Here is a 24,497-nt window from a genome sequence, read left to right on the forward strand (position 1 = left end):
TCAATCAATGAGCACTGAGCTCAGTATGTTCTCTCAGCCTTCAGTCCGCAATTCTGACGGCCGTCTATGTTCGACGAGCTCATGACTCTTCACATCACTTACACTAGTCCTTGTTGCCCAGCCCCACCACTTCCGACCACTTCCGATATAGCATGATTAGAAATCCGCTGTGCTACGGTTGCAAGGACGTAGGGAGTCCCTGAAAATCATCTGCTGTCCTTCGCAGTGCCGCGTGAGACCGCACGCCAGCGATACAAACTTGAAGCCAATCGTGGGAAGGCTCTGTTCTGGCATGTTCTTGTCCTCCTTCTCTCCAGCTTCAAAAATCTCACACCATAAGCGATGCCCTCTCAAGCAGCGGTGAGTCTTTCTTGTCTAACGGTGTCTCCCATGACGACTGATTGCTAGTGAAGAATCTGCGGGGCATAGTCCTCCGACTCCCCATCGAGACGTGGAACTCTATCTTCTCGTCACTTTGCCAACAAACCGAAGAGGAAGATGCCACCCGAGACTTGCTCTCGCTCTCCCGCACCTGCTCCGCTTTTCAGTTCGAAGCAGAGCCAATTATCTACCGTCACGTCCGACTGATGGATGGCCCCGCTCAACTACTCACTTTCGCCTCTGCCGTCGCTCGGTATGCTCATCGCGCCGAAGCGGTCCGCTCCCTATATCTATGGCACCCGGAAGACGACCCCGATCGTATAGATGAAGAGGTTATAAAGGACATCCTCCAGCGATTGCCTAATTTAAAGAGTCTCCACGTTGGGGACTGTCTCGAAGACCCGTACGGCGTCCTGATACACTCCCCTTTCCGACTACACAGCTTCGAAATGGACGGAGATGCATTCGTGTGCCTCCATTCAGAGGAGCGCTGTCGGATGAGCAGAATCCAGGGTTGCTCTGAGAAGGATATCACGTCCGTCAGATGCGAATTTCTTTCCGAACTCACGACGCTCACTCTCATGGAGATATCCCCATCGCTACCCGACGCTCTGCTGAAGTACTCCATGCCATACAACATCACACATCTCAACATTGTCTTCTCTTTCGAATGCGAAGATCGGAGCTCTTTACACCCTTTTGCAGAGCAACTCGTTTCTCTACGTGTATACCCGGCCCCGCGTCCAAGGGCGACTTTATCGACCAGGTTCCCAATCATGGCATCACACCCATGGCCTACAATGTTGGTGATGGATCACGTCTTCCCCCGGTTAAAGTACCTGGAGCTCGACGAAGACAAATACTACCAGGTGAGTCCAAGAGCATGATATGTCACGAACACACTGTTCAGACCCCAAGACAGCTCCGTACCGATTTTTCTGTTCAGGCGCCGTTCTTGACCGAGCGATGGCGGTCGTCGTGTCCAGCCATTCAGACGTTCGTCTGGCGCCCTGCGCTAGTGTATTACCCGTTCGCTAGGCAGAGCGAGTGGTACCGCGGCGCCGTGCGCGACTTTACAGAGCAGTTGTTCAGGGAATGGACGACTCTGCAGAGGTTCGAGCGCACTAGGCTGAAATTGACAGGTATCGCAGATGAGGAAGCTTATTACAGCTATGTTGCCTACACCCGGACGGAAGACGGAAGCGTTATAACTGTCCCTGCTGAGTATGATGAGGACCTATGGCACCGCGTGTAGAGGATGAACTTGTTTCACCGATTTGTACAGTACTATGGAAAGAGTCTATACTTACTACAAGATGAATACAAAGGTATCCTCCCAGATGTCATGCAAATGGATGGTGTGTCGTGGATCGGGATTGAGTCGAGTACCCTCTTCCACGCTGACACCTGGTGGGTCACCACGACTGACCCTGCATGGCGCAGTGCGAGACTGCAAGACTAGCATCACCGGCGACCCAGGTTTCGGAGAGCAACGATACGAACATCGCGTGATAGATTAGCAAACTCCAAAAGCAGCTGTGAGGGTGCAACTCATTCGAGCTACACGACTCTCCACCTTCCCTCGTCGTACTCAGCCGGTTCATCGGAGATACACCCGTCCTGGCCGCGAACGAACGCCGTGAACCCATCTTTCGGAGGATCATCTTCGAGCTTCTGACGTTCGAAGCGCACCAGCGAGGGCCACCTCGCGAATAGCCCTTCGGTATATCGACGCAGCGCCTCGCAAAATTGCGCCCGGGTGTTTGCATCAGCCGAGCCTGCGAGGTGGCAGTGATATCCTGAGGCCCACCAGACCAGCGTCGTGATGCTCGGACAGGAGGCTCTGATCTGCGCAAGGTGCGCTTCAACGTCAGCGTTGAGGTCCGAGTCTGCGTGCACTGTTTGCTGCATAGGAATGTCTGTCAGTGTCGCAAACCCCTTGATGGGAGAGGGAGAATCAACGCACGAGAACACGCTGAGTGCGCCGCTCGCACAGTTCCAATCGTCGAAGGCGCGGTAAGGGGCCAGCTCCCAGGATGCGCGTGGGCCACAGCGTCGTTACGCCATCGCGGCCGTCGGGTGCCTGGGACGCGGACCACATCACTCGCAGGGAGATGAGGTTCGGCAGGAGCGGCAGACTGTTCTGCAAGTCTGTAGGAGACAGGAAGCGCGCGCGGTCGAGGAAGAGGTGGGTGATGTGGAGAAAGCGCAACTCTGACAGCTGGAGCCAAGGATTGAACAGGTCCACCGTCAACCTCTCGACGGAGACGAGGGCCGAGGGAGAAAGTTCGGAATCGGCGCTCGAGGGGGAGCGGAGATCCGATATTGCTTTCGACAGGGCATCGCCTGTCGTCTTGAGCTCTGTCAGCTGGAGAACAGAAGATGCGCACACGGCCGGAAACGTCTGCAGGTCGTCAAAGTCCAGTTCCTTCAGGTTGACTAGCCGCCCGAACGCCTGCGCGATCATGTCCTGCAGACCTCCCGCCTCGCTCGCGCCGACCGAATAGTGGGACCGTGCGGCCGTGGACGTCGCGTGCCCAGAGAGCTTCTGCAGCACCGTCGACCGCGCGGGGCTGAACACGACCCCTGGCACGCGCATCCGCAGTGTTCGGACTGCTGCCGCGCGGTGGTCACTCGCACAGACGGCGTCCAAGAAGGAGCGAAGCTGGGACAGGCGCGGGCCCACAGAGACGCGGTGGTACAGCGCCTCCTCTGCGAAGTAGCACAGGTCTTTGCAGACCTGCGTGAGCGACACAAGATCGCGCGGACTAGCAGCGTGGCTGGCCAGAATATCGATGATGATGAGCCAGATATCGAGTGGGAGTACGAGCTCACTGAGAGGAGGAGCGCCGTCTGATGTGTTGGGCTGGCATGCGATCCTGGTACGCACGACTTGAACGATAGTGTAGAGCAAAGGCACGTACTTCAGCTTGAATCTCGACGTCCTGTGACGGTACTTTGGGGCTTCTCCCACGGAAAGAGAGCCACGACAAGATTCGGCTGCCCATGATACTGAGGATGGTGGTAGCTTGAGCTGAGGTAATCAAAACAAAGAGGAGAAGCATGCGGAGCCTGGTCGAGACTACATGGCTGGGAGAACGGCATCTGACTCGGATGAGCGTCACGGTGGCTGTTACCGACACAGACTGCGCTCAGTCAGACGGTGGATGTACTCGTATGTCTCGTGCCCTCGCGAGACTCCCATCCCGGAGCGCGTGAAGCATGGGAACACCGATCGAAGTCTTGCATCTTGCAGCTTCTACACCCTCCCGAGCCAAGACGCGCATGAACGAGCGTGCAACACCTGTCCGAAGGCGGAGCGGCGTGCCATCTTCCACCACAGGAAAGTCAACTGCAAAAGAAGCAATCCAGCGGAAGTCTATAACACACAATATACAATACAAGAACAGAGATGCACGAACCAAGCGTATAATGATAGCATCCAACCTCCACCTCCACCCCCACATATCAAACATCAAACCTCCGAACCTCCACTCCCCGCCCACACGCACTGACAATCCGCCTATCATCAAAAATGACCGACCCCCTCGCCCCCCGCGCGATGCGCATCTTCACCACCTCCCACGCCTCCGCCCTCCGCTCGTCATCCTCGCCTTCGCCTTCGCCTTCTCCCTCGTCGGACGGCGCGTCCATAACGCCCGCGCTCACCTCCGTCCCCGTCCCGGCCTCGAGGTCCCACACCCAGATGCTGCCGTTCACCCCGAGGCTGACGCACCGCCCGTCTGCGAGCGCGAGCGCCGAGACCGGGCCGATCTGCCCGTGCAGGGTGCGCACGAAGGTGAGCTTGGGCGACGCAGAGCTCGAGGGCGAGGACGGCAGATGGAGGCGGTACAATTGCAATCCCGACGCGCTGTACAGACTTGACGACGTGTACGGGGATGACGATGGCGATGGGGACGACGCCGTGGAGGACGGGGAAGCGCTTGACGGGCCCTCGCCCGAGGGGGAGGACTGCGGCGAAGCGCCCCGACCAGCTATGGTGCGCGATCTTGCGTGCTGCTCGGCGGTGAGAATCGTGGTGGGTATGTCGTGCCCCGGGGCGAGCACGACCCACTTGCCATCTGTCTGCGTGTCCGCGACGCGCGCGACTTTGCGGCCCCACTGCTCGCGGATCGCACGCATCTTGTTCTCGTCGAGCCACCCCTGCGGGACGTCGACGGCGCGCGTGGTGCGCGTGCTCGAGACGACCATGTGTTCCGCCTCTGTGTTCGAGATGATGAGCTCTGTGGCGCCGACGGACCAGTGCGAGGGGTACACGGGGATCGCGTAGGCGAGTACGAGCTTGTAGGTCGTGGCGGAGGGTGTGGAGAGGACGAGCGAGCTGGGAGGATAGGACGTGAAGGAGGTGAGTGTCTGCGTGTGTCTGACGGTGTTCTCGGAGATGTCGTAAACCGACAGGTGGAAGGACTGGGAGAGTGTTACCAGGAGCGGGTGGTGATAGACGGCGTGCACGATAGGAGCATACCGCGAGCTCCTCCCGGATGGCACGTACGTGAAGAGCCGCGAAGACGAGGACGGGGACTGGTGGTCGATCGAGTATAGCACGAACTCTCCCGTTGAGAGAAAGCTGACGAGCCGTCCGTGCTGGCCAGAAGTGGGAGGAGACTGATCGAGTGCCAGAGCGGTGACATACGCGGTGTGACCACGGCTCGACGGACACCGGAGGATATGCGGCGTGTGGGCAGGCGACGATACCACGACCGTCGGAGTGCTGCTCGGCCTCGACGAAGCTGCGACAGTGACATTCCCGGCGAGTAACAGATGCGTCTCGTCCAGCTGAGCAGCCTGCGAAAGCGATCCCAAAGGATTGGCCATGTCGAACTGCTCTACAGAACAGCGACCTGAAAATGCGCGCATATGGGTACCTGCGCCATGAATGTGCCATGAAGTACTCACCTGTCCGCCAATTCGAGCTGATCCGGAACATCCACTTCCAGTCCTTCGCGTTCTCCCCCTTCGCCCTCCCAGGTAGAGGCTTCACCTCTCGGCCATCTCCTCGACCTATGAAGCCTCTGCCACCCCTCAGACGAGACCTGCCGTACTCGCTGATGTAAAGCGTCTTCCATAGCTATGCGGGCAAATGCGTTCAATATCGGCAGTACGCGTCTTCCGGTGAGGGGTCAAGTATGTACCTGGTTGTCGAGCGACAGTCTAGACAAGTTTCTGTTGGTCGCCTGCACGGCGCAGAGGTCGGTCCACGAGAGGTGGGAGAGTATGAGCAGGATGATCTCGTCGAAGAGGAGGGTGTCGAAGGCCAATCTGGGGTTGTGGACATCCAGTGATAAGTCCGTGAATGTATGAGCACGCTTCGAGGGAGGCAAAGGCGCGGGTGATAACTGGTGCTTCATTCTCGACGAGAGCGAGGAGACAGACGATCAAGAGAGGTCAACGAGCAGGAGAATATCGAGAGGGGCGAATTTGAAGGCCCTAAAACGTAGAAGACACGGTGGATGGTCAATAATCGCTTGTCGGAGGTCAGAGGAGGAGAAGGATTGAGACAGTGTAGGAAGAATAGACTAAGACCGCGACGGAGAGCAGGAGCTCGTCGTCGTCGTTGTCGAGCAAGGCTTAGGAAGACGGCGGGGTAACGTGCCTAAGAAGCGCCGGACGGCCCGCAGGCGCCGGGTTCGACCCCTCCTGTGACCAATGCACCGTGCACCTTTTTATCTTCCCGGCTCTGGCTCTCACTCTCACTCTCACTCTACCGAGCTATGTTGAATTCTGCACTTCATGCCACCCTGGAAGAAGACATGAATCGTGACCTTTCTTCCAAACTAGTCTGAGGATGTCCAGGATGAGGTTCAGATCAGGGCGCTCTCCGTCGAGTGACTTAGGCTGCAGCTGAGCAACAAGCTTGAGCGTACATCTAGGACGACGAGAAGGACCCCGGATAAGAACTCTGGATTCAGTAGCACAGTGTTTCTAAAATTCGAAATCCACCGTCTCCCGTCCGGCCGTGCTTTGCCAGAAACGCTCCCAGCTCTCGAAACATCCCCTGCCAAGCGCCCCCCCCTCTTCCCGCCCTCCTTCGCTTTTCCAACCTCCGCCCTGTCCCGCCGGCCGTATGTCGAAGTACGCGTCGTGATATATACTTTAATCGGAACACGCTCCGGGCCTGGGACCCTACGTACATTTCCGCATACGAGGCGTATTTCGGAAACAGAGCCAGCTGGAACGTTCGCGTTAGAGGCGACGGCGGCGACAGGCGGAGGGAGGACAAGGCGGGCACCGTTTCGAAACACGCCGGGTTTCGAAACCACGGCCGTTCCCCGGGCCTGCGTTTACGCAAGCTAGGTGTTTGTTGGATCCGCTCGAGGAGCTGAACTCGATCGTTTAATTTGGCGCGTGTGCAGTATGATACGAGCGGCAGCGCTCCTGCAAGGTGAGTGGCCAGGATGACGAGGACGGCTCACAGCCACGCGGGAGCAATATCGGTTCCCTCGCTGCTATGACTGCGTCCCACCGATGTGCACCGTAGTTGCACGCGTATAAGTGCGGAAATGAATGCGACGGAGAGGGCGACACGATGCCGCGCAACCTGTACTACGCCGTCACAGTCCGCGTCGCGACGAGAGGTCTCCAATGGAGTGTTACAGGCCCCTCCAATGATGCGCATGCAAATGAGCGAACTTACACCGGGCAGCGCTGGTGGGAGAAAACCCGAAGATCGCAATTCGCCGTTCCGCGGGCCCTATCGGACCGCCAAAGAAAGTGTGATGGATCGACCGACACTGTATGTTCCTGCTGGGGTGCGCTGCTCCTTTGACCAAGGAAGACAAACGAGCGCGATGATCGTACTAGCGTGCCTCGATAGAACGGTGATAAGAGGGAGCAGCACTGGGTGGCACACCATCAACGGGCGGAGGATGGAGGTGAGCCGTGTGGCGACTGCTTTGGGTGGGATGCCCTTTGCCCGTGGCGGGGATGGGCATCGATCGCTCGGCTCGTCCTCCGGGCTTCCGACAATGGTGAGAGCGCGAGAGACTTGTAGCTGAGTGCGAGGGCGAGGCAGACCTGGGGTCAGCTAGCTCATAGTAAGTACTTACATGTAGAGTACAGTACCAGTAACCAGAGAGTACCGTACGCGGGGCTGGGCCGCCGGCAACTAAAATGGGCTGACGTCACTGCCTGCAGCTGCGGTCCCTGCCTGATTCGGTCGGGTAAGCAAGTGCTGCAGCATGTTCTGTGCCACTCGCTCAATGTGCATATTCCATGCTCGAGCTCGCGCGCGACATGGAGGAGAGAATGCACGCATCGATGATCAGTGGCACGGAAAGGGCGCGATAGAGCAGCGAGCACGCACGACCCGCGCACGAGTCTCCCCTCGAGGCACTCGCACTCGCATCGGAAGTCGATCGGTCCGATTAGATTAGATCCTCCAGATCCCCCTCGCGATTGGCGCGCCGACCCCGGACGAGGGTCCCTTGCCGCGCGCGCGACCACCGACCACTCGCTCGTCTCGCGCGAAAACACAGCGAGGACGAGGCCAGGACGAGGGCACGGAGACCGAGGACGCTGGGGACACGCGAGGACACCCATCGTGGCGAAGCAGGCCGCGCACACGGGACGAGGCGAGGAAGGACGCCGAAAATGGCAACTGGGATCGGGGCAGCACTTTGGCAGGCGGTCTTTGTGTCAGCCATGCTCGCTTTGACCGCCTGCCTATATAACTCCCAGTCCTCCCCCCGCCCTTTCTCTCTCTCTCCCATCTCCCGCCGCCGTCGCCCGCCCCCTCCTCGTCGCCCGCGCCCCCCGCCCCGACGCCCAGCTCGATCCCCGACTCGGATCACTCGCCCACACCCCCGCCCCGATCCTGTGCTCCCCCGATTGCCGCCACCTCCGTCACCGCGCGCAACACATACCGCTCCTCGTTCGACCCATCCTACCACTCGCAACATCGCACATCCAGCGACACGCACGGCGTCCCCCGCCATGTCTCTCCTCGCCCCCCGCCTCGACTTCTCCCTCGACCGCAGCGATGGCAGGTGCGCTCTCACGACCCCTTCTTCTCAGTACCCCACCTCCGACTCCCGCCACGAACACTTCGTCCGCCCCCCTCCGTCCTGGCGTGCCCCCGCCGCCCCCGCATGGGCCCTGTCCCCGACCATCTCGCGTAGCGTCGACAACCACCCAAGTCCTGATCTTCGCGAGGTTTGCCCGGGCGTGCTCCCCACCGGCCAACTCACGGACAACCACCCGCTCGTGAACACCTACCTCGAAGCCCTCGCACGCATCATCCCCCGTGGCCCATCCAAGGTTTCCGCCTCCTCTGCGTCTACTCCCACCTGCGCCTCCGCCCGCTTCCCTGCCCCCGCCACCCACTCCGCCGGCGCCAACCCTACCCAGGTGGTCACCTACTGGCAGTCTGAACACGCCGGAATCGCCTCCTGGAACACGGTCTCGAACGTCATCAGCCAGCAATTCCAGCTTTTCCCAGGGCCCGCGTCCAGGCTCTATGCCTCAGAGGTCCCAAAGCTCACTGCGCGCCAACAGCAGGCCATCTTCGCACTCGCGGCCCTCAAGGTCCTCAACCACCCGACCATTCCCGTCCATTGGGCGTTCTGGGCCAAGAACACCACTATGCGTACCGCGGATACCGTGGAAGCCATCCTTCGTGAGTCTCTTTCTTGCCCTCGTTACCCTCTATACCCGCAAGCGCCGCATTCATTCATCGCTGAGCTCATCCATGCTGTTGTAGAGTTGAAGCCGTGCCCCGTTCAGCCCGCTGTTGGCTGGATCGGCAAGACCGAGAACCTGTGGGCTCTCCGGGGCCTCCAGTCCATGTACATCCCCCCCGAGCCCAAGGGCATGACTCTGCGCAAGCGCAGGGCGCCTCCCGCCACCACCGCCTCCGCCGAGATCGCAGAGGAGGCTGTCGAAGGACGCGTTTCAACGCGCAAGCGCACCCGCACGACGCGCGCGTCGCAGAAGGCGAAGGAAGCCGAGGCCGCTCAAGTCGCCGACGTCGTCCCGGAACCCGAAGACGGAGGCGGAGAGGAGGAAGCGTCTTCGCTCCTGTTCGAAGAGACTCCTGCTATACCCGTATTCCCCGGAGGCAGCTTGCCAACGCTGGAGATGATCGAGAAGGCGATGAAGGAGGACCTCACGAGCGGTTCTCCGGTCCTCCAGGCCATCGAGCACCTCCTGGGGCTCAACCACCCTTCCACTGAGTTCCTGCTCGAACTGCCGCCTCCTGCGACCCAAGAGGTCGACGCTGCGCCCATTGCGTCGCCCAGTGCCACCCGCCGTTCCACCCGTTCGCGGCGGAAGCCCGCTCCTCCTGGTCCCTGCTCACTCACGTCTACCCCTCTGTCCACCCTGTCGTCTCCTGCAAGCCGAGAGGCCTCCCCCCTCGCACCGTCTTCTCCCGAGAAGACGCGTTCAGGCTCACGCGGGAGCAGCACCGCTGTGAGCGATGCCGGTTACCCGAGCGAGGAGGGTACCGTGGTTGACGCTGAGATCGAGGCACCCTCTGCTAGCTCCAAGTGCAAGGGCAAGCGGAAGGCTGCCGAGATCGAGGACGCGGACGCGAACGCCGTCGAGCTCCACCCGTCGAAGAGCAAGTCGAAGAAGGCGACTTCCTCTTCACGCAAGCGGGCGAAGCTCGATGAGATCGACCTGGCGTCCATCGTCCCACAGGGCGTCGAGGGGGCGATCCCGGAGGCCAGCGGGGAGGAGAACGTGCCCGAGATCTCCTCCGTGCCTGCGACCGTTGCGAAGAAGAAGAAGGCGGCGACGTATGGTGGGAAGCGGAAGGCAGCTCGCGCGAGGACGTGAAGCTACCCCGGCCGAAGCCTGAAGCTTGATGCTCGGTGCTCGGTGCTCGATGACGCGTTTCATTTTGCCTTGGTTTGTTGTGGAAGTCGGTGTACAGTATCTATTTATCATATATTCATCTCTATTCTTTTGGTTCCCTTCTTCATTCATCTCCCCCTCGTCTGCGCGTCTCCTACCCTTTCTTGTTTTTGTTCCTCTGGTTACATCGTCGTCCTCGCTGTCGCTCTCCTCGCATTGGTTTGGATTCGGAGCGCTCCTACACCCCGCATACTCTTCGGATCGCTCGGACACTGCGGAACATCACACTCCCAATTCGCATGCGCGCTTTCGATTCTTGCTTTCGCTGCATAGCCCATCGTCTCGTTGCTATCCTCACCCATCCTCCCGCTCCCGCTCACACCCTCGTCCTCATCTCGCCATCCCCCACGTTTTCCTCCACTGCGCGCGCTCTCACGCCGCACAGCTGACATCCGCCTCATCTGTCCACCTATACATCGTGACCCCATCTCGTGTCTCTTCCATCCTGTTCCGGCACCGCGCCTCGATTCGTCTCACCTCATCTTCTTCATCTCATCTCGTCTCGTATCTGTATCATCTGGCAGGAACAGCCGCTGTACCAATACCGTTGTAGATTATCTACACACATTCATACCCTCGACCCACTCGCCTCGTTTCTCATTTTCTCGATTTGTCGTTCCTCGATTCTCGCTTCTCGATTTCCGGACACACACCATCCATCCTACATACACGTCCGCAGCCGAACAGTCACGCTACGTACATACCGCAGCAGAGACCGCACGCAGCGCTCCGCCACTGCTTACAAGTTACAGCCTCCGCGACTGTTTTACGTCTTCCTCGTTCTCGTTGTACATATACACTCATACAGGATTCCGCGCCTCTCGCTTCTCGCGTCTCCCGTCCCCCCGTGCCCGTGCCCGTTTTCATTACCCATTGCCCATTACCCATCTCCCCCCTCCCCCTCCTCCAACCACCTCTCGCCCCTCGCGTTGTCGCACCCTGTCTTTCTGTACGTCAAGATCTCCGGATTGTGTCGTCTCACAACCTCGCATCGCGCATGTCATGTCTCGCGTCTCGCGTCTCCCTGTACCCCCTGCCCCCTGCCCCAGTGACCAGTTCTGTGTACCATAGCCCTCGTACCTTACGTAGATCGCGCTCCCCAGGAATGGATGTATCGCTGCTGTCAACTGTTCGCTCGCTTGGCTGTGCATGTGGTGACGGATGGCATGTGCCTAAGCGAGTATGTCGTGTCTTTGACAATGACTCTCGCGGGAATGCGGAGGACGCGTGGCAGCTTGCACACTGTAGCGGGACCGACGACGCGGCGGCAGGAGGAGGCAGAGGCGGATCGATCTGCGCGCTGCACGACGCGTCACTATCACGTGCTGGGTGACTCTGTCGCGTCTCGCGCGGAGCCCCTCCCCCTGGTGAAGCACTGAAGCTAGCACTCTATTTCACACCGTCACTATGCTAGGACTATTGTCAGGGTATGCTGGAAGTTGCATTGCATGCGTCACTCTGATATGCAGTACATTACATCGTGCAGTTGTTCGGACTTCAGTTCAATCTGTTTCTACGCGCATATATTCAGTGATGTTATAGCTGCTACATGTGTCGTACTAAGTAAAGTGCCGATATATAGGGTCGAATTCCACCCTGCATTCATCGGCTGTGAGTATGTGGGTGTGTCTGTCATCCTCGTCTGGGTCAGATGCGTGCGTGCGCATGGACTTGGGTTGGTGGCGACGGCGGCGAGGAGGGATGACCTGACCTAGCCCAGGTGCGGGAAGCAGGACGGCGTGTAGCCTGAGGAAAGGCAGGGAGTCGTGAGATATACGAGCGTCTCGAGCGTCAGGATTGTTCGGTGGAGAATCCACCTTAATGGTGACCATGTGGGAGGCAATGATGTCTGGGAAATTGTCCTTGCCACCTGTGTTGGGTTGAGTGGCGTTCATCATGAAGGAGAAGTTCCCAAGGTACCTGTGAGCGTAGGAGTCGCAAGGCCCATGCATTCTGACCGGTGTGTTGAGCGGTGCGGTCCATTGCGTTGAGGATCCAGTCCTCAGTCTGTCGCCCCATCTCTTGCATGGCGTTCCACCAGGAGAAGAGGTTTGGTGGCGCGTCGGAGTCGTCTCGTGGATCGTGGTGGGGAGGTGAGCCCACCAATCAACACCTGATGTCGCCAGGATCCTCCTGCTGCGTTCCGCACGAAGCCAACGCGTTAGTTGTTGAGCCAAACCTCGCATGCAGTAGTGATAGGCTGCTCGGTGGGCCTGTCCGGTAGGTGGTCGAGTATCGTGATGACTTTCTCAACGAGGTCGCCCACCGATTTCTTCGAGCCTGATTGTGGTCGCCTGCGCACGGCCATGTGTGGACAGGCGAGGCGGTATTGATAGCCAGTCTACCCCTTGCGTATCCTCACAGGTCTGTACTACAGTGAACGGCTCTGCCGGGCAGGGTCAGCTACACCGACGAGAGAAGAGAAGAGTTATGAGGTACGCACATCCATAATCAGAGAGACCACGGTGGTAGCTAGCGACCAATAGTCGGCGCGGTCGTCCGAACACTCCTGGATCTCGTAGTCCTCGAGAGGACGATGTCATGATCGGCATGGTCTCGTTGTCCCTCGTAAGCTTCCCGTTAGCGTCCATGAAGCGGGCGTGGTAGACGTGGAGGCTGCGCTGCGTCGCCGTCGTCGTCGTCGTCTGTCACTCGCGACCCCGCATGCGCATCAGCCCACAGAGGATTGGGCCAACCACCTTTCATCTCATGGATGTGGCGGAGTAGTGGTGGGCTGTCATCGACATTTCGTGAGTAAATGCGCACGATGTGTAGGAGTCGACGAAGCTCACCTCTCAGGCTGTGCAGGCACGAGAGCGAGTCACCGTGCTCAAAGTCGGGTAACGGTGTCGGACAGCGAAATGAAGAAGTCGTCTTTCCCGCGTTCGTCCTCGTCGTACGCCATGCACGGGAGGAGTGGCCGCCATAAGAAGTGGAGGGGAGAAGCGATGAGGAGGGAAGAGCTTCGCTCCCTCCCCCCACACGCGCGCGATACCTGCAGTTTATCTCGCCGATGGGTGGTGCGGCCGCGGAGTGTGGGTCCATGGTGACTCTGTGGTTATGGTGGCCATTGCAGGTGAGTTGAACAACTCAACTTCCATATCAGAGGTGATCTAGAACTCACCCTTACGGGTCGCTGGACCGCCAGAGTAACCCAGGTCGACACTGGTTTCAACGTCGCGTCCCGGAGGAGACACGCCCGGTGGGTCGGCACTGAGTGCATCGCTGGCAACGGAATGTGCGTGTATGAGTGAGAAGTTTGTCTGTGAGAAGGCGCGGAAGAGTGGCCGGTGGTCGACCGCAACAGCAAACGACGACCATCTTGATGGCTCGATGGAGGCGAGTGTTGCCGGTGGTGGTGGAGGAGAGGAGATAGGGGAGAGATGGGGGTGAACTTGTTGGTCTCCCTCGCCTTCCGCTGGCCCTTATATACCCGCGAGCCCCAGGTACGCTTCCGGCTATGGTTTGGCTCGCGCGGATGATACAAAACCCCGAACACAATGGGTTTGGCTATTGGGGAAAAGCGGAGGTGGCGTCAGCTTTCATTGTAGCTAGCACGGAGCATAGCCTACTTACACATCGACCAAAAGCTGCGGCGCTTGGACTGACAGCAGATTCCGGAGTCCTATTGTCCGCTGTGGTGCAGACCACAGTACAATTGTGCCCCACTCCAATGGAAGCCGCTTGAGCTACGCGGCTCCGGTGCAGATCACGGGTGGGCTCGGGGTAGTGAATGATACTGATGTTCTGAAGGGCCCCAGGTGTGTAACGCGCCAACTTGATTGTTTTTGTTGAACCTACCGGTTAGATTTCTCCACAGCTCCGCCTGCAGTATGCATAAGTGTACGACAAAAACGCACCGGTGCTCGTTCGCCGTTAGAGCCTGGCTGAGTGGTGGAGATAGGGGATGCGCAGCGTCGCGCGCCAGCGGACAGCTAGAACTTCAACGCGACGCGTCACTATCACGTGCCGAGTGACTCTGTCGCGTCGCCCTATGTAGCGTCCGAGTAGAAGTTCGCGATACTTATACTATTAAGCTGTCCATGCCGTGTGCGAAGTAGGTGTGTTCTACGCACATACGTGAACCGCTTACACACACAAGCAGAGGTATATTAGTATTTTGAGTGGTATGCTAAGTAGTCGCAGGTGAGCAGACATCATTGAAGAGAACCTAAGCAAGGGCTAACGATACAATATCAGTTCCTCCAAAGATCGTTCATCGTCAGTGCCCGAGAGCACGTCACATCCTGCTGTATGCCCTCCCTGCACCGGCACCATACATCGCGGGGTTGTACACCCCTCTCATCCCACCCGTACCCATTCCGCCCATTCCAGTACCCATCCCTCCCATGCCCGCACCTGGCATGCCCATCCCGCCAGCGGCACCATACCCGCCTCCCATCCCGTAACCCAAGCCCGGACCCATTCCACCGCCAACACCCATGCCAGGTGCGCCGGTATGGATAACGTCGACGCTGCGTGCGCGGTGTCGACCAGATCGCCGTTCGCGCGACCGTGACCGGTGGCGACGGCTGCTGTGTATGATGATCGTCGAACCCGGCGGGACATTTTGCGCGTTCACGTTCGGCTGGTCTGCCATCGCGTTCATGCCTCCCATTCCCGCTCCTGCTCCGGGGATCATGCCCATACCAGCACCAGCACCTGCTCCAGGAATCATGCCAGCCCCAGGAGGGACACCGGCGCCAGGCATGCCCATGCCAATTCCAGCTCCCGCTCCAGCTCCAGGAACCACCCCCGCACCGACGCGGCCCATACCTGGCATACCCGCTCCAGCACCGACCCCCATTCCAGCACCAGGGATACCTGCGCCCATTGGCATGCCACCGCGCACTGCACCCACACCCATTGCTCCCGGAACCGCGCCTGGTATTGCACCCGCGCCCATCCCTGCGCCTGCGCCGACGCTTGCCATGCCCGCGCCCGCGCCCATGCCCAGTCCTCCGCCCGGCATCGGAGAGACTGCGCGCGGAGGTACAGCAGCAGCGCCGAGGACTGGCGACGCCCCGGGTGGAACGCTGCTCGGTCCAAGGGTTGGGGAGCCTGCGGAAGAGACCGCGCCCATCCCCATCCCCATGCTCGTTCCTGGTGCCATTCCTGGAGGTGCGTACGGTGAGCCGTATGGGGGTCGCATCATTCCCGGACCACCCATTCCCATGCCCATGCCAGCACCCGTCCCGACGCCGACGCCCGGTCCGCTGAAGGAGCTGCGACGTCGGCGGTAGGGGTATGCGCCGGCGCCGATGCTACTCCCGCTCGATGCGTACCCGGGGACGGCTGGTGCGCCAAGTCTCCCGATACCGCCTGCTCCACCCACGTAGGTAAGCCACTGTTACACGTGTTAGTAGTAGGTCAGTCCCGTGGTACTTAACGTGAGAGAGGCGTTATGAGACGTACGCGTTCTGCGAGGATGGATGCTGCAGCTGCAGCAGCTTCGCAAGCAGCGCGCAAGCCATAGGTGTCTGTCGGACGTCCGGCGTACTGCCATAGACGCGTCGCTGCAACGCAATGCGAAACGCGTGAGTATACTGCACGGAAACTATGCACGTTAATAAGCACGACGAACTCACCTTCACCGATAGCCATGCCGATGAGACCCTCCCGCTGGGCCTCTCGGTCAGCGCCAAGCGGCTCGTAGAGGAACGAGTTGTGTTTCCACATGCGGTAGGCTTCGTATGCTGCGGCGGCGCCCATGTCGTTCGGAAGGACTTGCATGAGGGGTATCTTTCGTTATGCATGTGTTCGAGCTGCGGGACAAGATGGGGTAGAGAAGGTTAGGACTCACCAGTCCGCTGTAGATGCGCTTATGCCAATATCGTGCCTGGTCGCGCCCAAGACCCATGCCTGCGAAGTGTGGCGCACGGGCCATAACAGTGTTGTAGAGCATCCTGATCGCGTGGAAAGGGAGAGCATGATAAGGACTTGTAAGCATGACGAGATTTGGGCATGGTTGCTCACGGATCAGGGTTGATTGCGTGTGCATTGAAGAAGTCGAGTCCGCCCCCTGCGCATCGCGTCCATGCTCGTCAGTCTTCAGGACATTCGCGTGAAAAGAAGTGTGTACGTACACGAAGGCTGCGGATGGAACATCGGTGCTGGAGGTGCCCCGAACTGAAACTGCGCATCACGGCGTGAGCAACGTCTCCTCGTCAACCGTGGACGATGGATGTACCTGAGATGTGCCCCATCCGGGGATGTTGTTCCTATAGTAGTCGTATGCCATTGTTGAATCGTGGATGTAGAGAAGAATGAGGAGAACGAGTACGTTTGGGTAGAGACATCGCGGGGTTGGTCAACAAGCGTTGGAGTCCATGGGCACCGCGAGTGATGATGTCATTGTCTTCTGCATGCGGAGTGCGAATTGGCCGGAGTTTTCCGAATGAACCTCACTCCAACTACAACCAACATGTAAGGACTGAAAAGAAGAGCGCAGTGAACAAGGAGACGGACAAGACCTGACGCGGACGAGTGAGTGAAGCCGGGGACACCAGAACCACTGTGCGCATTGGCGCAGAAGCAGCGGTGTGGGGAAGCCGAAGATGGTTTCCCCAATTCTCACTTGCCAATGTTAGTGTCAGGTCTGTGCTCCTCGTCAGTGTAGCAGAGTCAATAGGTGACAGACAGGGCTTACCACGATGGAAGGACACAACTCCAAACGCTCACCTTCTTGTGCTATCCGAGAGTGAAGCCCTTGGGCTTAATTGCGTAGTTCACCGCGTATCGAGACGCCAACGTCTCAGAGTCTGTGACGAAGACGACATGCCAAACGCGCTTCTCCCGAACCTCGCGGTCGAACTTCGCCCAGGCCTTCCGAAGCCCGTTCACAGAGCTGTCGTGTTCATCGGCTGTCGTAGCTTAGACCGCATAGACATTATCGCGATCCACGAAGACGCCGTCAATGCCGGGGAAATTGGACGTCGACGGAAGCCAGTAGAGGACGGAAACTCGTCGCATCGTGAAAGCGCGCCAGCCGTGCCAGCGAGGAGCCGTCGCAACGGCTCCATCTTCGACGAGTGGTGCTCCCTGAATATGGTTAGGGGCTGAGAGTTGCTGGACAAGTGGGCTGCGACCGGGAGCGAGTCGACCTTACATAGACGCTGTCAGAATTGCCCCCGCCGACTGACATATCGATGAGACATTGCCGCTTGATTTGGCTTGGAGTTTCTCACCACATGGTTACAGAATGGTCGCACAACGTAACAAGTAATCTCGAAATCCAAGTCAAGTTCATTCGAAGGGGGTAGGGCCTAGGATTACAAGAGCTCGTAATCATACATATACCGAAGCTCTGCACTCGTGATGGTCAACATCACGATGCGCTCAATGCCAGTCATCCAAGCTCCTCTCAGGCGACAATGGCGTGGGGGTGGTAGTCCCCACGACGCTGGGCGGTGGTGGTAGGGATGCCCGAGAGAATGCTCGTAGGCGTAACGGGGACTCGGAGCGACTCGGTGGTAGTCGGGATGACGCTACATGCGGGGCTCCTCTCGGGCGCAGAGGCGGGAAGGGAGGCCATGGGCGTCGAAGGTGCGCTGACGGGGGCCGAAGGAGAAGGCTCGCCCGCAGGGACCGAAGGAGAGGGTACGCTGACCGAGAGCGAGGGTGCGCTGGGTGCTGTGGGCAGGCTCACAGGGAGCGAAGGGACACCGCTCGGCGCACTAGCTGGGAGCGTGGGCGAGCTCGCTGGAGGGCTGACCGGGAGCGAGGACGAGGGTGCGCCGCTCGGCGCGTTGACCGGGAGCGAAGGAGAAGTGACCGGCGCGCTCACGGGAAGCGAGGGCTTGGGAAGGTCGGAGGAGGGAACTCTAACGGACGGAGCGTCGACCGAGCGGGCGTTTATGGACGGCACTGCAAGAGTAGGTGCACTAGGCGTAGTAGTAGGCCCACCGGACGAGGGGATGGTGACGGGGAGCGTCAGTGTGTCCGCCGGGGCGCTGACAGGCAGCGAAGGTGCTGGTGCGGAAGGTGCACCGACGGAGGGAGCACTGATTGACGACGCATCGGCGAGCGCACTGACTGTGGGGACACCGACGGGGGCACTGACAGTAGGGGCACTGACAGGCGGGGTGACCGAAGGAGCACTGATGGGCGGGCTCAACGGGGAACTGACAGGAGGGGTGACCGACGACGTGCCAACAGGAGGGGTACCCGAAGGCACGTCGACCGGGAAGCTCGAGGGAGCACCAACGGGCAGGCTCGAAGGAGCGCCGACAGGGAGGCTCGAAGGAGCACCGACAGGCAGGCTGACCGATGGCGCACCAACAGGCGCACTGACAGTAATCGACGGCGCACTGACTGGCAGGCTAACCGAAGGCATGGTGACTTCGCTCACCGGGAGCGAAGGGGCGGCAGGCAAGTTAATACCACCTACAAGCAACATCGGGTAAGTATGCTGATCGTCCGAAGACATCTTTGAGCTACACTTACTTGGACCCTGCGCGCCAGCGCAGACAGCGAGAGCGACAACAGTCGCGAGGGTAGAGAACTTGGTGGAGAACATGGTGTGTGAGAGCAAAGGTAGCAGGTGTGTGCGAAGTGCGTATGGGTAAAGCAGGCTGGGACGTGATGATGGACCTACAGCGAGATTGCAGGTCCTTATATGCGTTTCCAGACCCCCTTTGAAGACCAGTGGAGCTTGGACTTGATGAGTTCGACGCCAAGTCACTCACCGCACACGATGGCGACATCCGAGCCGGGTTCCGCAGTGCGATAGGTGTCCGTCCTCTGTGGGTAGGTGGTCGGTGGTCCGGATTGAAAGCGAACCGAGCTCATGGGACAAGCCGCGGGGTTGTTCCTGTCGTATTCGCTCATCCGCGGTCGAGGTCTGAATCGGCCCGCACACCTCAAACCGTGTCCTGAAAGCCACACAGGCATTGATGTCTTCGACGCGGGAACATTCGAGTATCGACGGGCCAGTCCATAATCGAGGCATCATCGAGGTCGGATGATGATGTCGGCCTTGTTGTGAAGCTTGCTCCGCGGAAGCCTGTTGTGCGGTGTCACCACATAGTCGTCCTGGCGAAGCTGGTCTAAGGCGGGATCGTGATGGATGGCCCTGCAGTTGTCATACCCAGTTAAGGGATGTTCACGCCCCTGCCCCGCTGCCGACTCCGACCTCCGAGCCCAGCACTGTGCGGACGCGGTGGACTGAAGTTGCCGGTATACTGGAGTGTATTGAGTAAGTATTGAGTAAGACACCGTGGTTCAGCAAGGGGGAGAAGCTGGGCGGAACTTGTGCAGGCTCAAAGAGAGGAAGTTCAACTGTCTGTAGTCAATGTATTGGAGTATATCGAGACAGAGATGGTATGCTAGATCCTAGGGACATTGGCGTCGAGTCTGCCGAGACGCACAAGATAGTACAACAGAGGAATGATGAGGAAACAGATAGACATCGATTCAGTGCTTGGAAGACTAAATCTTGGAGGCAGGAGCGCTTCATCGAAGGCGAAGTCGATCCTAAGGCGTGCGCGCATAGCAGCCTGACCGGAGCTGAGGCTAAGCATGTCGGCGGAGAGGCGAGGCGGTCGGTGGCGAGGTGAGGAGCCATCGGGGTAAATGTCGAGAGCCTTGCGCAAAGTCTCTCAAGTGAAGACGTCCTGAAATTGAGAGGGGCCGAAAATTGCCTTCAACCTAGCGATCTCTGCGTCGCGTGCCCGGACACCGGCGTAAATGACGCTTTCATGCGCGCAGAGTGAGCTAAGAGTGGTGGCGAGCTGCGAGCGCTCCGTCTTCGCGCGTACAAGGGCCGTCTTGTAGGCGGTGACTTGAGTGCGCTGGAGGTCGTGCTCAGCCTGGAGGAGTGCGAGCGATGCTTCCGTCGTGCGGAGCTCGTCGTTGAGCTGAGCGGTGACGGAGTCCTGTCGTGGCCAAAGTCAACGCAAGACAGTGAAGAATCGACTTATTTACATACCATGCGCTGCGTGACATCGTCGACAGTCTGTTGCTTGACTGCGAGCTGCGCCTTCGCCTTGGAGAGTTCGTCTTGCAAGCGCTTGACGTCAGCCACAGCTCGAGATGCCTTGACACCTTCGCGCGCAAGCTTCTCCTCGAGGTCTAGGATCGTCTTGTCGCCCTGTGCGCACTGCTTGAGAAGCTGAAGTACTAATAGTCTAAGACTCCACATACCGAGAACGCGTCTACCTCATCCGCCGTCTCAGCATGCAGAGCCTCCAAGTCAGCCGCGAGTGCGTCCTTCTGTCTCCGTAACGCGTTCCGCTCCGCGCGCAGCTCCGCAACCTCCTGCGCGAGAGCATCGCGCGCAGCCTCGGCTTCAGCAGTGTTCTGCCTCTCAGCAGCGACGGCGGCATCCTTCTCCGCGGTGAGTCGGTCTACGAGAGCGTTCATTTCCCTGCCCGTGTCCCTCACCAGTTGCTTCTCATACTTCTCGAGGGACCAGACACGGTGGTGCAAGAGTTCGGAGGATTTCTCGAGAGACTTGACCTGGAGGTGCAGCTGGAGACGGTCCTCGAGGAGCTTCCGGAAGACGGCGGCGTCGACTTCGACCGTAGCAGGAGACTTGCGCGAGTCCTTGACGACGAGAGCATCCCTGCGAGGGACAGAAGAGATCTTCCTGACGGGCGACGGAGAGGACTGGGCGCGTACGGGGTGGCTGACGGAGTTGACGAAGAGCCCGGTGACGAGCGATTGACCAGAAGTGCGGCGAGAGGGCTTGCTAGGATACAAGAGAATGGCGATCGAGCAGGCGAAGATGCAGATGATGTAGACTAAGAACGGGTCGACGCGAGAGACGCGGAATGCGTCGAAGACGGCCGCTAGGCGAGGGAAGGGATGAGCCCAGAGGGCACATAGCTTGTGAGCCTGCATAATAGTCGCAAAGATCTTATGAGGCTAGTCGGGTAGGTGGTGACGGAAGGGGGGAAAGGTTGTGTGGACGAAAGCCGTGGGGGTCCAGGTCTTTCATCGGAGGCTAACATGAGCTGCCTTGCTGACCATGACCTCGCCAGCCTTAGAAGGCTGCCACCTATGGTAAAGCACCTATAATAAAGAGCACAAGCAAATTATCTTACCAGAACGCCACGAACAATCCGTCGGTGCCCCGTCAATGTCCTCCGTCTGCGCAGGAACTTGAGATTTGTTCGCGGTGTATTGAACATTCGCAGGCCGGCCAGCGTGAATGAGAGGAGAAAGACTGGTATAATTCATTCCCAAGGAGGTACAGTCAGAAGAACAAGCAAAGATGTGAAGCGTATACGGTCCTGGAAGATTGTCGTCGTTGTGGTCTGAGTGACAGTCAACATTGAACGTGCGCGTCGCGACGCGTGGGTCACGTGCTCGATTCTCTTGACCTCACCCTCGCCCAGGCGACAACTTGAAACGGATCCTCCTCCAACTCCCATGTCCGTCACCCTCTGGACTCCCTACGTCAGTGATCTCAAAGACTCGTATACGTGCTATCAGAGACACGAATATTGAAAAGGTGACCTCCGAGTCGAGAGCGTATCTCACTGCAAGTACGACTCCAACGTGAAAGGCGACCGTATGTAGGAGAAGAGGGCTGATCTTATGGAGACCGATGAAGTGGGATCATGCGCTACGACGTGAGTATCTGCGCTGAAGGGATGGCAGCCTCAAAAAGGTTGGTTGGCCGCTGAGGCTGACCTCCCCATTCGCCAGAGGTTAAAAACCGGGCTTGCAAGATATCCTCTCCCCACCTTCCCTCTTCCCCTCCTCAGCCGTCGAGATCCTGCGACATGCACGCCTACGCCATGTCTAACGCTCTCCTTGTCCGTCATATCTCGTCCCTCCTCTACTTCCTGGTCACCGCTGACAACTCGGCGAATTCTCTCTGATCCTCATACTGGTAATCCTCTGCTCGCGCGAATTTCTCGTGATCGGTGATCTTGTGTCTAAGGTCGTGACTCACCTGCAACTCCGCTGCGGTCTCCCCTGGAATGTCCGGCTCAGCTTCACCTTTCCAACGAAGACGGCATCCTGCCCTCATCCCCGACTCCGCCACAGGCCCTCCCGTGTCAGCCGCTCATCCAAGGTGTGTATGTTGAGTTTATGTCTGTGTTCTTGTTCTATCTGACATAGCATTCTCAACCTCAGCTCCCGGCCAATCCTACGGTGCAAGTCGACCTCGTCGCCTTCCAGAAGCTCACCCAAGAACGCCTCCAGCTGCACCTCAAAGCCAAGGCCTCTGAGCGCAACACAGCCCTTCTTCGCGAGCGCAACTGGTTCCTCGAAGATGCCAACGTAACTCTCCGGGCTGACATCACCGAGCGCGCGAAGCAGCAAGAGCAGCAGGCCGGCGAGAAGGCTACTCTGCTCGAGGAGAAGGACGCACTGGTAAGCGAGCGGGACTGGATCACTGGAGACCGCGATCGCATCGCCGAGGAGAACGAGTCTCTGCGCGCGGAGGTGCGGCTCTTGAAGTTGTCGAAGGATGGCTTGGTCGCGGACATGGAGGAACTGCAAGTGGAGAACGAGGACCTTATTGATGGCAAGGAGGCTCTTTTGGTACGTCTCTCTCCCTACTGTGTCTTGGCATAGTTGGTTGCAACGTTCCGCCAGGTCGAGAAGATGGCGACTGAGGAGAAGCTCGCGCAGGAGTCCGCCAGAAGGCGTAAGGCGGAGGTAACAGTGAAGGGCTTACAGCAGGAGCGTGATGCACTGGAGAGTCAGCTCGCGTCGAAGCAGGAGACGCTGAACGACATTATGGACGAGTCTGATGCACTTGAGGCAAGTCGCGTCTCCATTTGACCCTATTGCAACATCTGATTCATCGCGCTCTAGGACGATCTCCGAGCTGCGAAGCGTTCGTTGAAGGATGCTCAGTGTGACCTGGCTACCCTCCAGATGAGGCACGCGTATGCTCTCGATGAGGTTGCCGCGCTCAAAGTATGTCCTGCGTATTCAATGCCATTATCGCGCTTACTCATATATTCTAGGCCGAACTCGCAGCCCTCCGCGAGTCAACCTGCCCCGTCTCCGCACTTGAGGCTCTCCGCGCCGAACTCGAGTCTACAAAGGACACCCTCCTGCAGCTTCAAGCACAGAACGAGCAACAAGCTGGCGACCTCGACCTCTGTCGTACAGCCCTCACCGTTGCAAACGAGGAGCGCGACAACCTGCGTGGCTCTCTGGAGGCCATGTGTGGTCACTACCACATGGCTGAAGATGTCAAAGAGGTACTCCTCAAGTCTGTCGAGGAACAAGACGTCGAGCTCTCCCGTCTTCAGGATGCCCTCGCTGACCGGGACGCCACGATCGCTACGCAAGAAACCACCATAGCTGCACTCAACGTATCCCTCGTTGAACGCGACATCGCACTCACCAAGGCCGACGCTGCCCTTGTTCAACGCGACGACGCTCTTGCTAAAGCTGATGCCGCCCTCGCCCAGTGTGAGATCTCTTTCGCTGAGCTCAACACCTCAGTCGCCTCTCGCGACAGGAAGGTCGACGATCTGCAGACATACATCACCGGTCTGGAGGGCGTAAGCTCGAGGCGAGCGCTGCCCGCTCTCCCGAGACCCCGGTCAAGATTGCTTCGACTCTTAGCCAAGCGTCTTTCTGCCACTCTACCTCGGGCTCGAGAGCACCTTCCCCGACAAAGGCGAACACCTCGACTCCGAGTACTCCGGAACTCCCTGTGCGGCTGATGCTCCCGACTCGCAACTCCTCATCCTCGTCGCCTTCGCCCCTCAGCTCCCCCGGTTCGGATGCAGGGTCTCTCCGGCGCTCGTGGCTCTTCTAGGTCTTGGCTACATCTAGTCTTTCTTCTATTTCCTCATCTACGTCTCGGTTTCTCGGGCTAGTCTCAGGTATCTCGGTTTCATAGATAATGCTTTCGCTCACCTATCCATGTGTCCTCTGCCATTATATCTTTCTCCCAATATATTGGTTTCACTGCTCAAGGATGACGGCGACGTTCCTAGGTTCTAGGATACTCTCTACATCTCGATATACCCCATTACACTGAGTACATCCAAAACCTCCTGTCTCCGAGTCTGCACAAGTCACACCAGCTCCTCTGCATTACTCAGCGACGCTGTCTTACTCATGCAATGCACTCAACACAGGAACAAGGTGGCATAGCTTGGATAATTATCAGGCCCAGTGCGCCGACAAATCCAGTCTACTGCGTCCCCGCTTTCGCTGGATTCATTGCCGCGGAGGGTGGGTACAGTGCGGATACGCGGCCCGAGCATCCGTTAGCTGGATACGGCAACGGAAGCGCCTTGATCCCGCCTTGAACCAAC

The 24,497-nt window shown here is 58.7% G+C and overlaps 11 protein-coding genes across 11 annotated transcripts; 3 read left to right on the forward strand and 8 right to left on the reverse strand.

The window, feature by feature from the left end:
- Nucleotides 1-342: 342 nt before the first annotated feature.
- L226DRAFT_613891 (uncharacterized protein) lies at nt 343-1,636 on the forward strand (the record flags this gene model as incomplete). The annotated part of the gene is made up of 3 exons (XM_067686562.1): nt 343-360; nt 414-1,250; nt 1,304-1,636. 3 exons carry the CDS (start codon nt 343-345, stop codon nt 1,634-1,636), a joined length of 1,188 nt encoding a protein of 395 aa, XP_067534332.1.
- Nucleotides 1,595-3,610, reverse strand: L226DRAFT_613892 (uncharacterized protein). The gene is made up of 4 exons (XM_067686563.1): nt 3,217-3,610; nt 2,348-3,161; nt 1,692-2,286; nt 1,595-1,618 (listed from the first exon to the last, which is right to left on the reverse strand). Exons 1-3 carry the CDS (start codon nt 3,444-3,446, stop codon nt 1,942-1,944), a joined length of 1,389 nt encoding a protein of 462 aa, XP_067534333.1. The 5' UTR covers nt 3,447-3,610; the 3' UTR covers nt 1,595-1,618; nt 1,692-1,941.
- A 120-nt stretch (nt 3,611-3,730) lies between these two features.
- Nucleotides 3,731-5,950, reverse strand: L226DRAFT_488437 (uncharacterized protein). The gene is made up of 3 exons (XM_067677236.1): nt 5,535-5,950; nt 5,299-5,470; nt 3,731-5,243 (listed from the first exon to the last, which is right to left on the reverse strand). Exons 1-3 carry the CDS (start codon nt 5,748-5,750, stop codon nt 3,850-3,852), a joined length of 1,782 nt encoding a protein of 593 aa, XP_067534334.1. The 5' UTR covers nt 5,751-5,950; the 3' UTR covers nt 3,731-3,849.
- Nucleotides 5,951-8,334: 2,384 nt separating this feature from the next.
- On the forward strand, nt 8,335-10,179 carry L226DRAFT_523853 (uncharacterized protein; the record flags this gene model as incomplete). Its single annotated transcript, XM_067678850.1, has 2 exons — nt 8,335-9,016; nt 9,101-10,179. The coding sequence occupies 2 exons, from the start codon at nt 8,335-8,337 to the stop codon at nt 10,177-10,179; spliced, it is 1,761 nt and encodes a 586-aa protein (XP_067534335.1).
- Nucleotides 10,180-11,797: 1,618 nt separating this feature from the next.
- Nucleotides 11,798-12,268, reverse strand: L226DRAFT_536043 (uncharacterized protein). The gene is made up of 2 exons (XM_067681030.1): nt 12,178-12,268; nt 11,798-12,127 (listed from the first exon to the last, which is right to left on the reverse strand). Exons 1-2 carry the CDS (start codon nt 12,203-12,205, stop codon nt 11,817-11,819), a joined length of 339 nt encoding a protein of 112 aa, XP_067534336.1. The 5' UTR covers nt 12,206-12,268; the 3' UTR covers nt 11,798-11,816.
- Nucleotides 12,269-12,764: 496 nt separating this feature from the next.
- L226DRAFT_97188 (uncharacterized protein) lies at nt 12,765-14,134 on the reverse strand. Its single transcript, XM_067687393.1, has 5 exons — nt 14,118-14,134; nt 13,834-13,996; nt 13,382-13,767; nt 13,050-13,309; nt 12,765-12,991 (listed from the first exon to the last, which is right to left on the reverse strand). Exons 2-4 carry the CDS (start codon nt 13,835-13,837, stop codon nt 13,088-13,090), a joined length of 612 nt encoding a protein of 203 aa, XP_067534337.1. The 5' UTR covers nt 13,838-13,996; nt 14,118-14,134; the 3' UTR covers nt 12,765-12,991; nt 13,050-13,087.
- Nucleotides 14,135-15,642: 1,508 nt separating this feature from the next.
- On the reverse strand, nt 15,643-16,498 carry L226DRAFT_464829 (uncharacterized protein; the record flags this gene model as incomplete). Its single annotated transcript, XM_067675887.1, has 6 exons — nt 15,643-15,773; nt 15,846-15,999; nt 16,061-16,163; nt 16,234-16,279; nt 16,344-16,392; nt 16,448-16,498. The coding sequence occupies 6 exons, from the start codon at nt 16,496-16,498 to the stop codon at nt 15,643-15,645; spliced, it is 534 nt and encodes a 177-aa protein (XP_067534338.1).
- Nucleotides 16,499-17,569: 1,071 nt separating this feature from the next.
- On the reverse strand, nt 17,570-18,907 carry L226DRAFT_536045 (uncharacterized protein; the record flags this gene model as incomplete). The annotated part of the gene is made up of 7 exons (XM_067681031.1): nt 17,570-18,055; nt 18,080-18,140; nt 18,168-18,228; nt 18,262-18,291; nt 18,316-18,380; nt 18,402-18,642; nt 18,703-18,907. Coding segments are annotated over 7 exons (1,098 nt in total), but the record flags the coding sequence as incomplete, so codon positions are not given.
- Nucleotides 18,858-19,291, reverse strand: L226DRAFT_97233 (uncharacterized protein). Its single transcript, XM_067687394.1, has one exon. The coding sequence runs from the start codon at nt 19,208-19,210 to the stop codon at nt 18,941-18,943; it is 270 nt and encodes an 89-aa protein (XP_067534340.1). The 5' UTR covers nt 19,211-19,291; the 3' UTR covers nt 18,858-18,940.
- A 503-nt stretch (nt 19,292-19,794) lies between these two features.
- Nucleotides 19,795-21,188, reverse strand: L226DRAFT_561125 (uncharacterized protein). The gene is made up of 3 exons (XM_067683412.1): nt 20,401-21,188; nt 20,186-20,347; nt 19,795-20,132 (listed from the first exon to the last, which is right to left on the reverse strand). The coding sequence occupies exons 1-3, from the start codon at nt 21,097-21,099 to the stop codon at nt 19,857-19,859; spliced, it is 1,137 nt and encodes a 378-aa protein (XP_067534341.1). The 5' UTR covers nt 21,100-21,188; the 3' UTR covers nt 19,795-19,856.
- A 798-nt stretch (nt 21,189-21,986) lies between these two features.
- Nucleotides 21,987-24,009, forward strand: L226DRAFT_561126 (uncharacterized protein; the record flags this gene model as incomplete). The annotated part of the gene is made up of 6 exons (XM_067683413.1): nt 21,987-22,019; nt 22,330-22,755; nt 22,789-22,986; nt 23,032-23,136; nt 23,187-23,732; nt 23,797-24,009. 6 exons carry the CDS (start codon nt 21,987-21,989, stop codon nt 24,007-24,009), a joined length of 1,521 nt encoding a protein of 506 aa, XP_067534342.1.
- Between the last annotated feature and the right edge of the window lie 488 nt (nt 24,010-24,497).

The sequence above is a fragment of the Lentinus tigrinus genome, assembly GCF_003813185.1.
Source record: "Lentinus tigrinus ALCF2SS1-7 unplaced genomic scaffold L226scaffold_16, whole genome shotgun sequence".
NCBI lineage: Eukaryota > Fungi > Basidiomycota > Agaricomycetes > Polyporales > Polyporaceae > Lentinus > Lentinus tigrinus.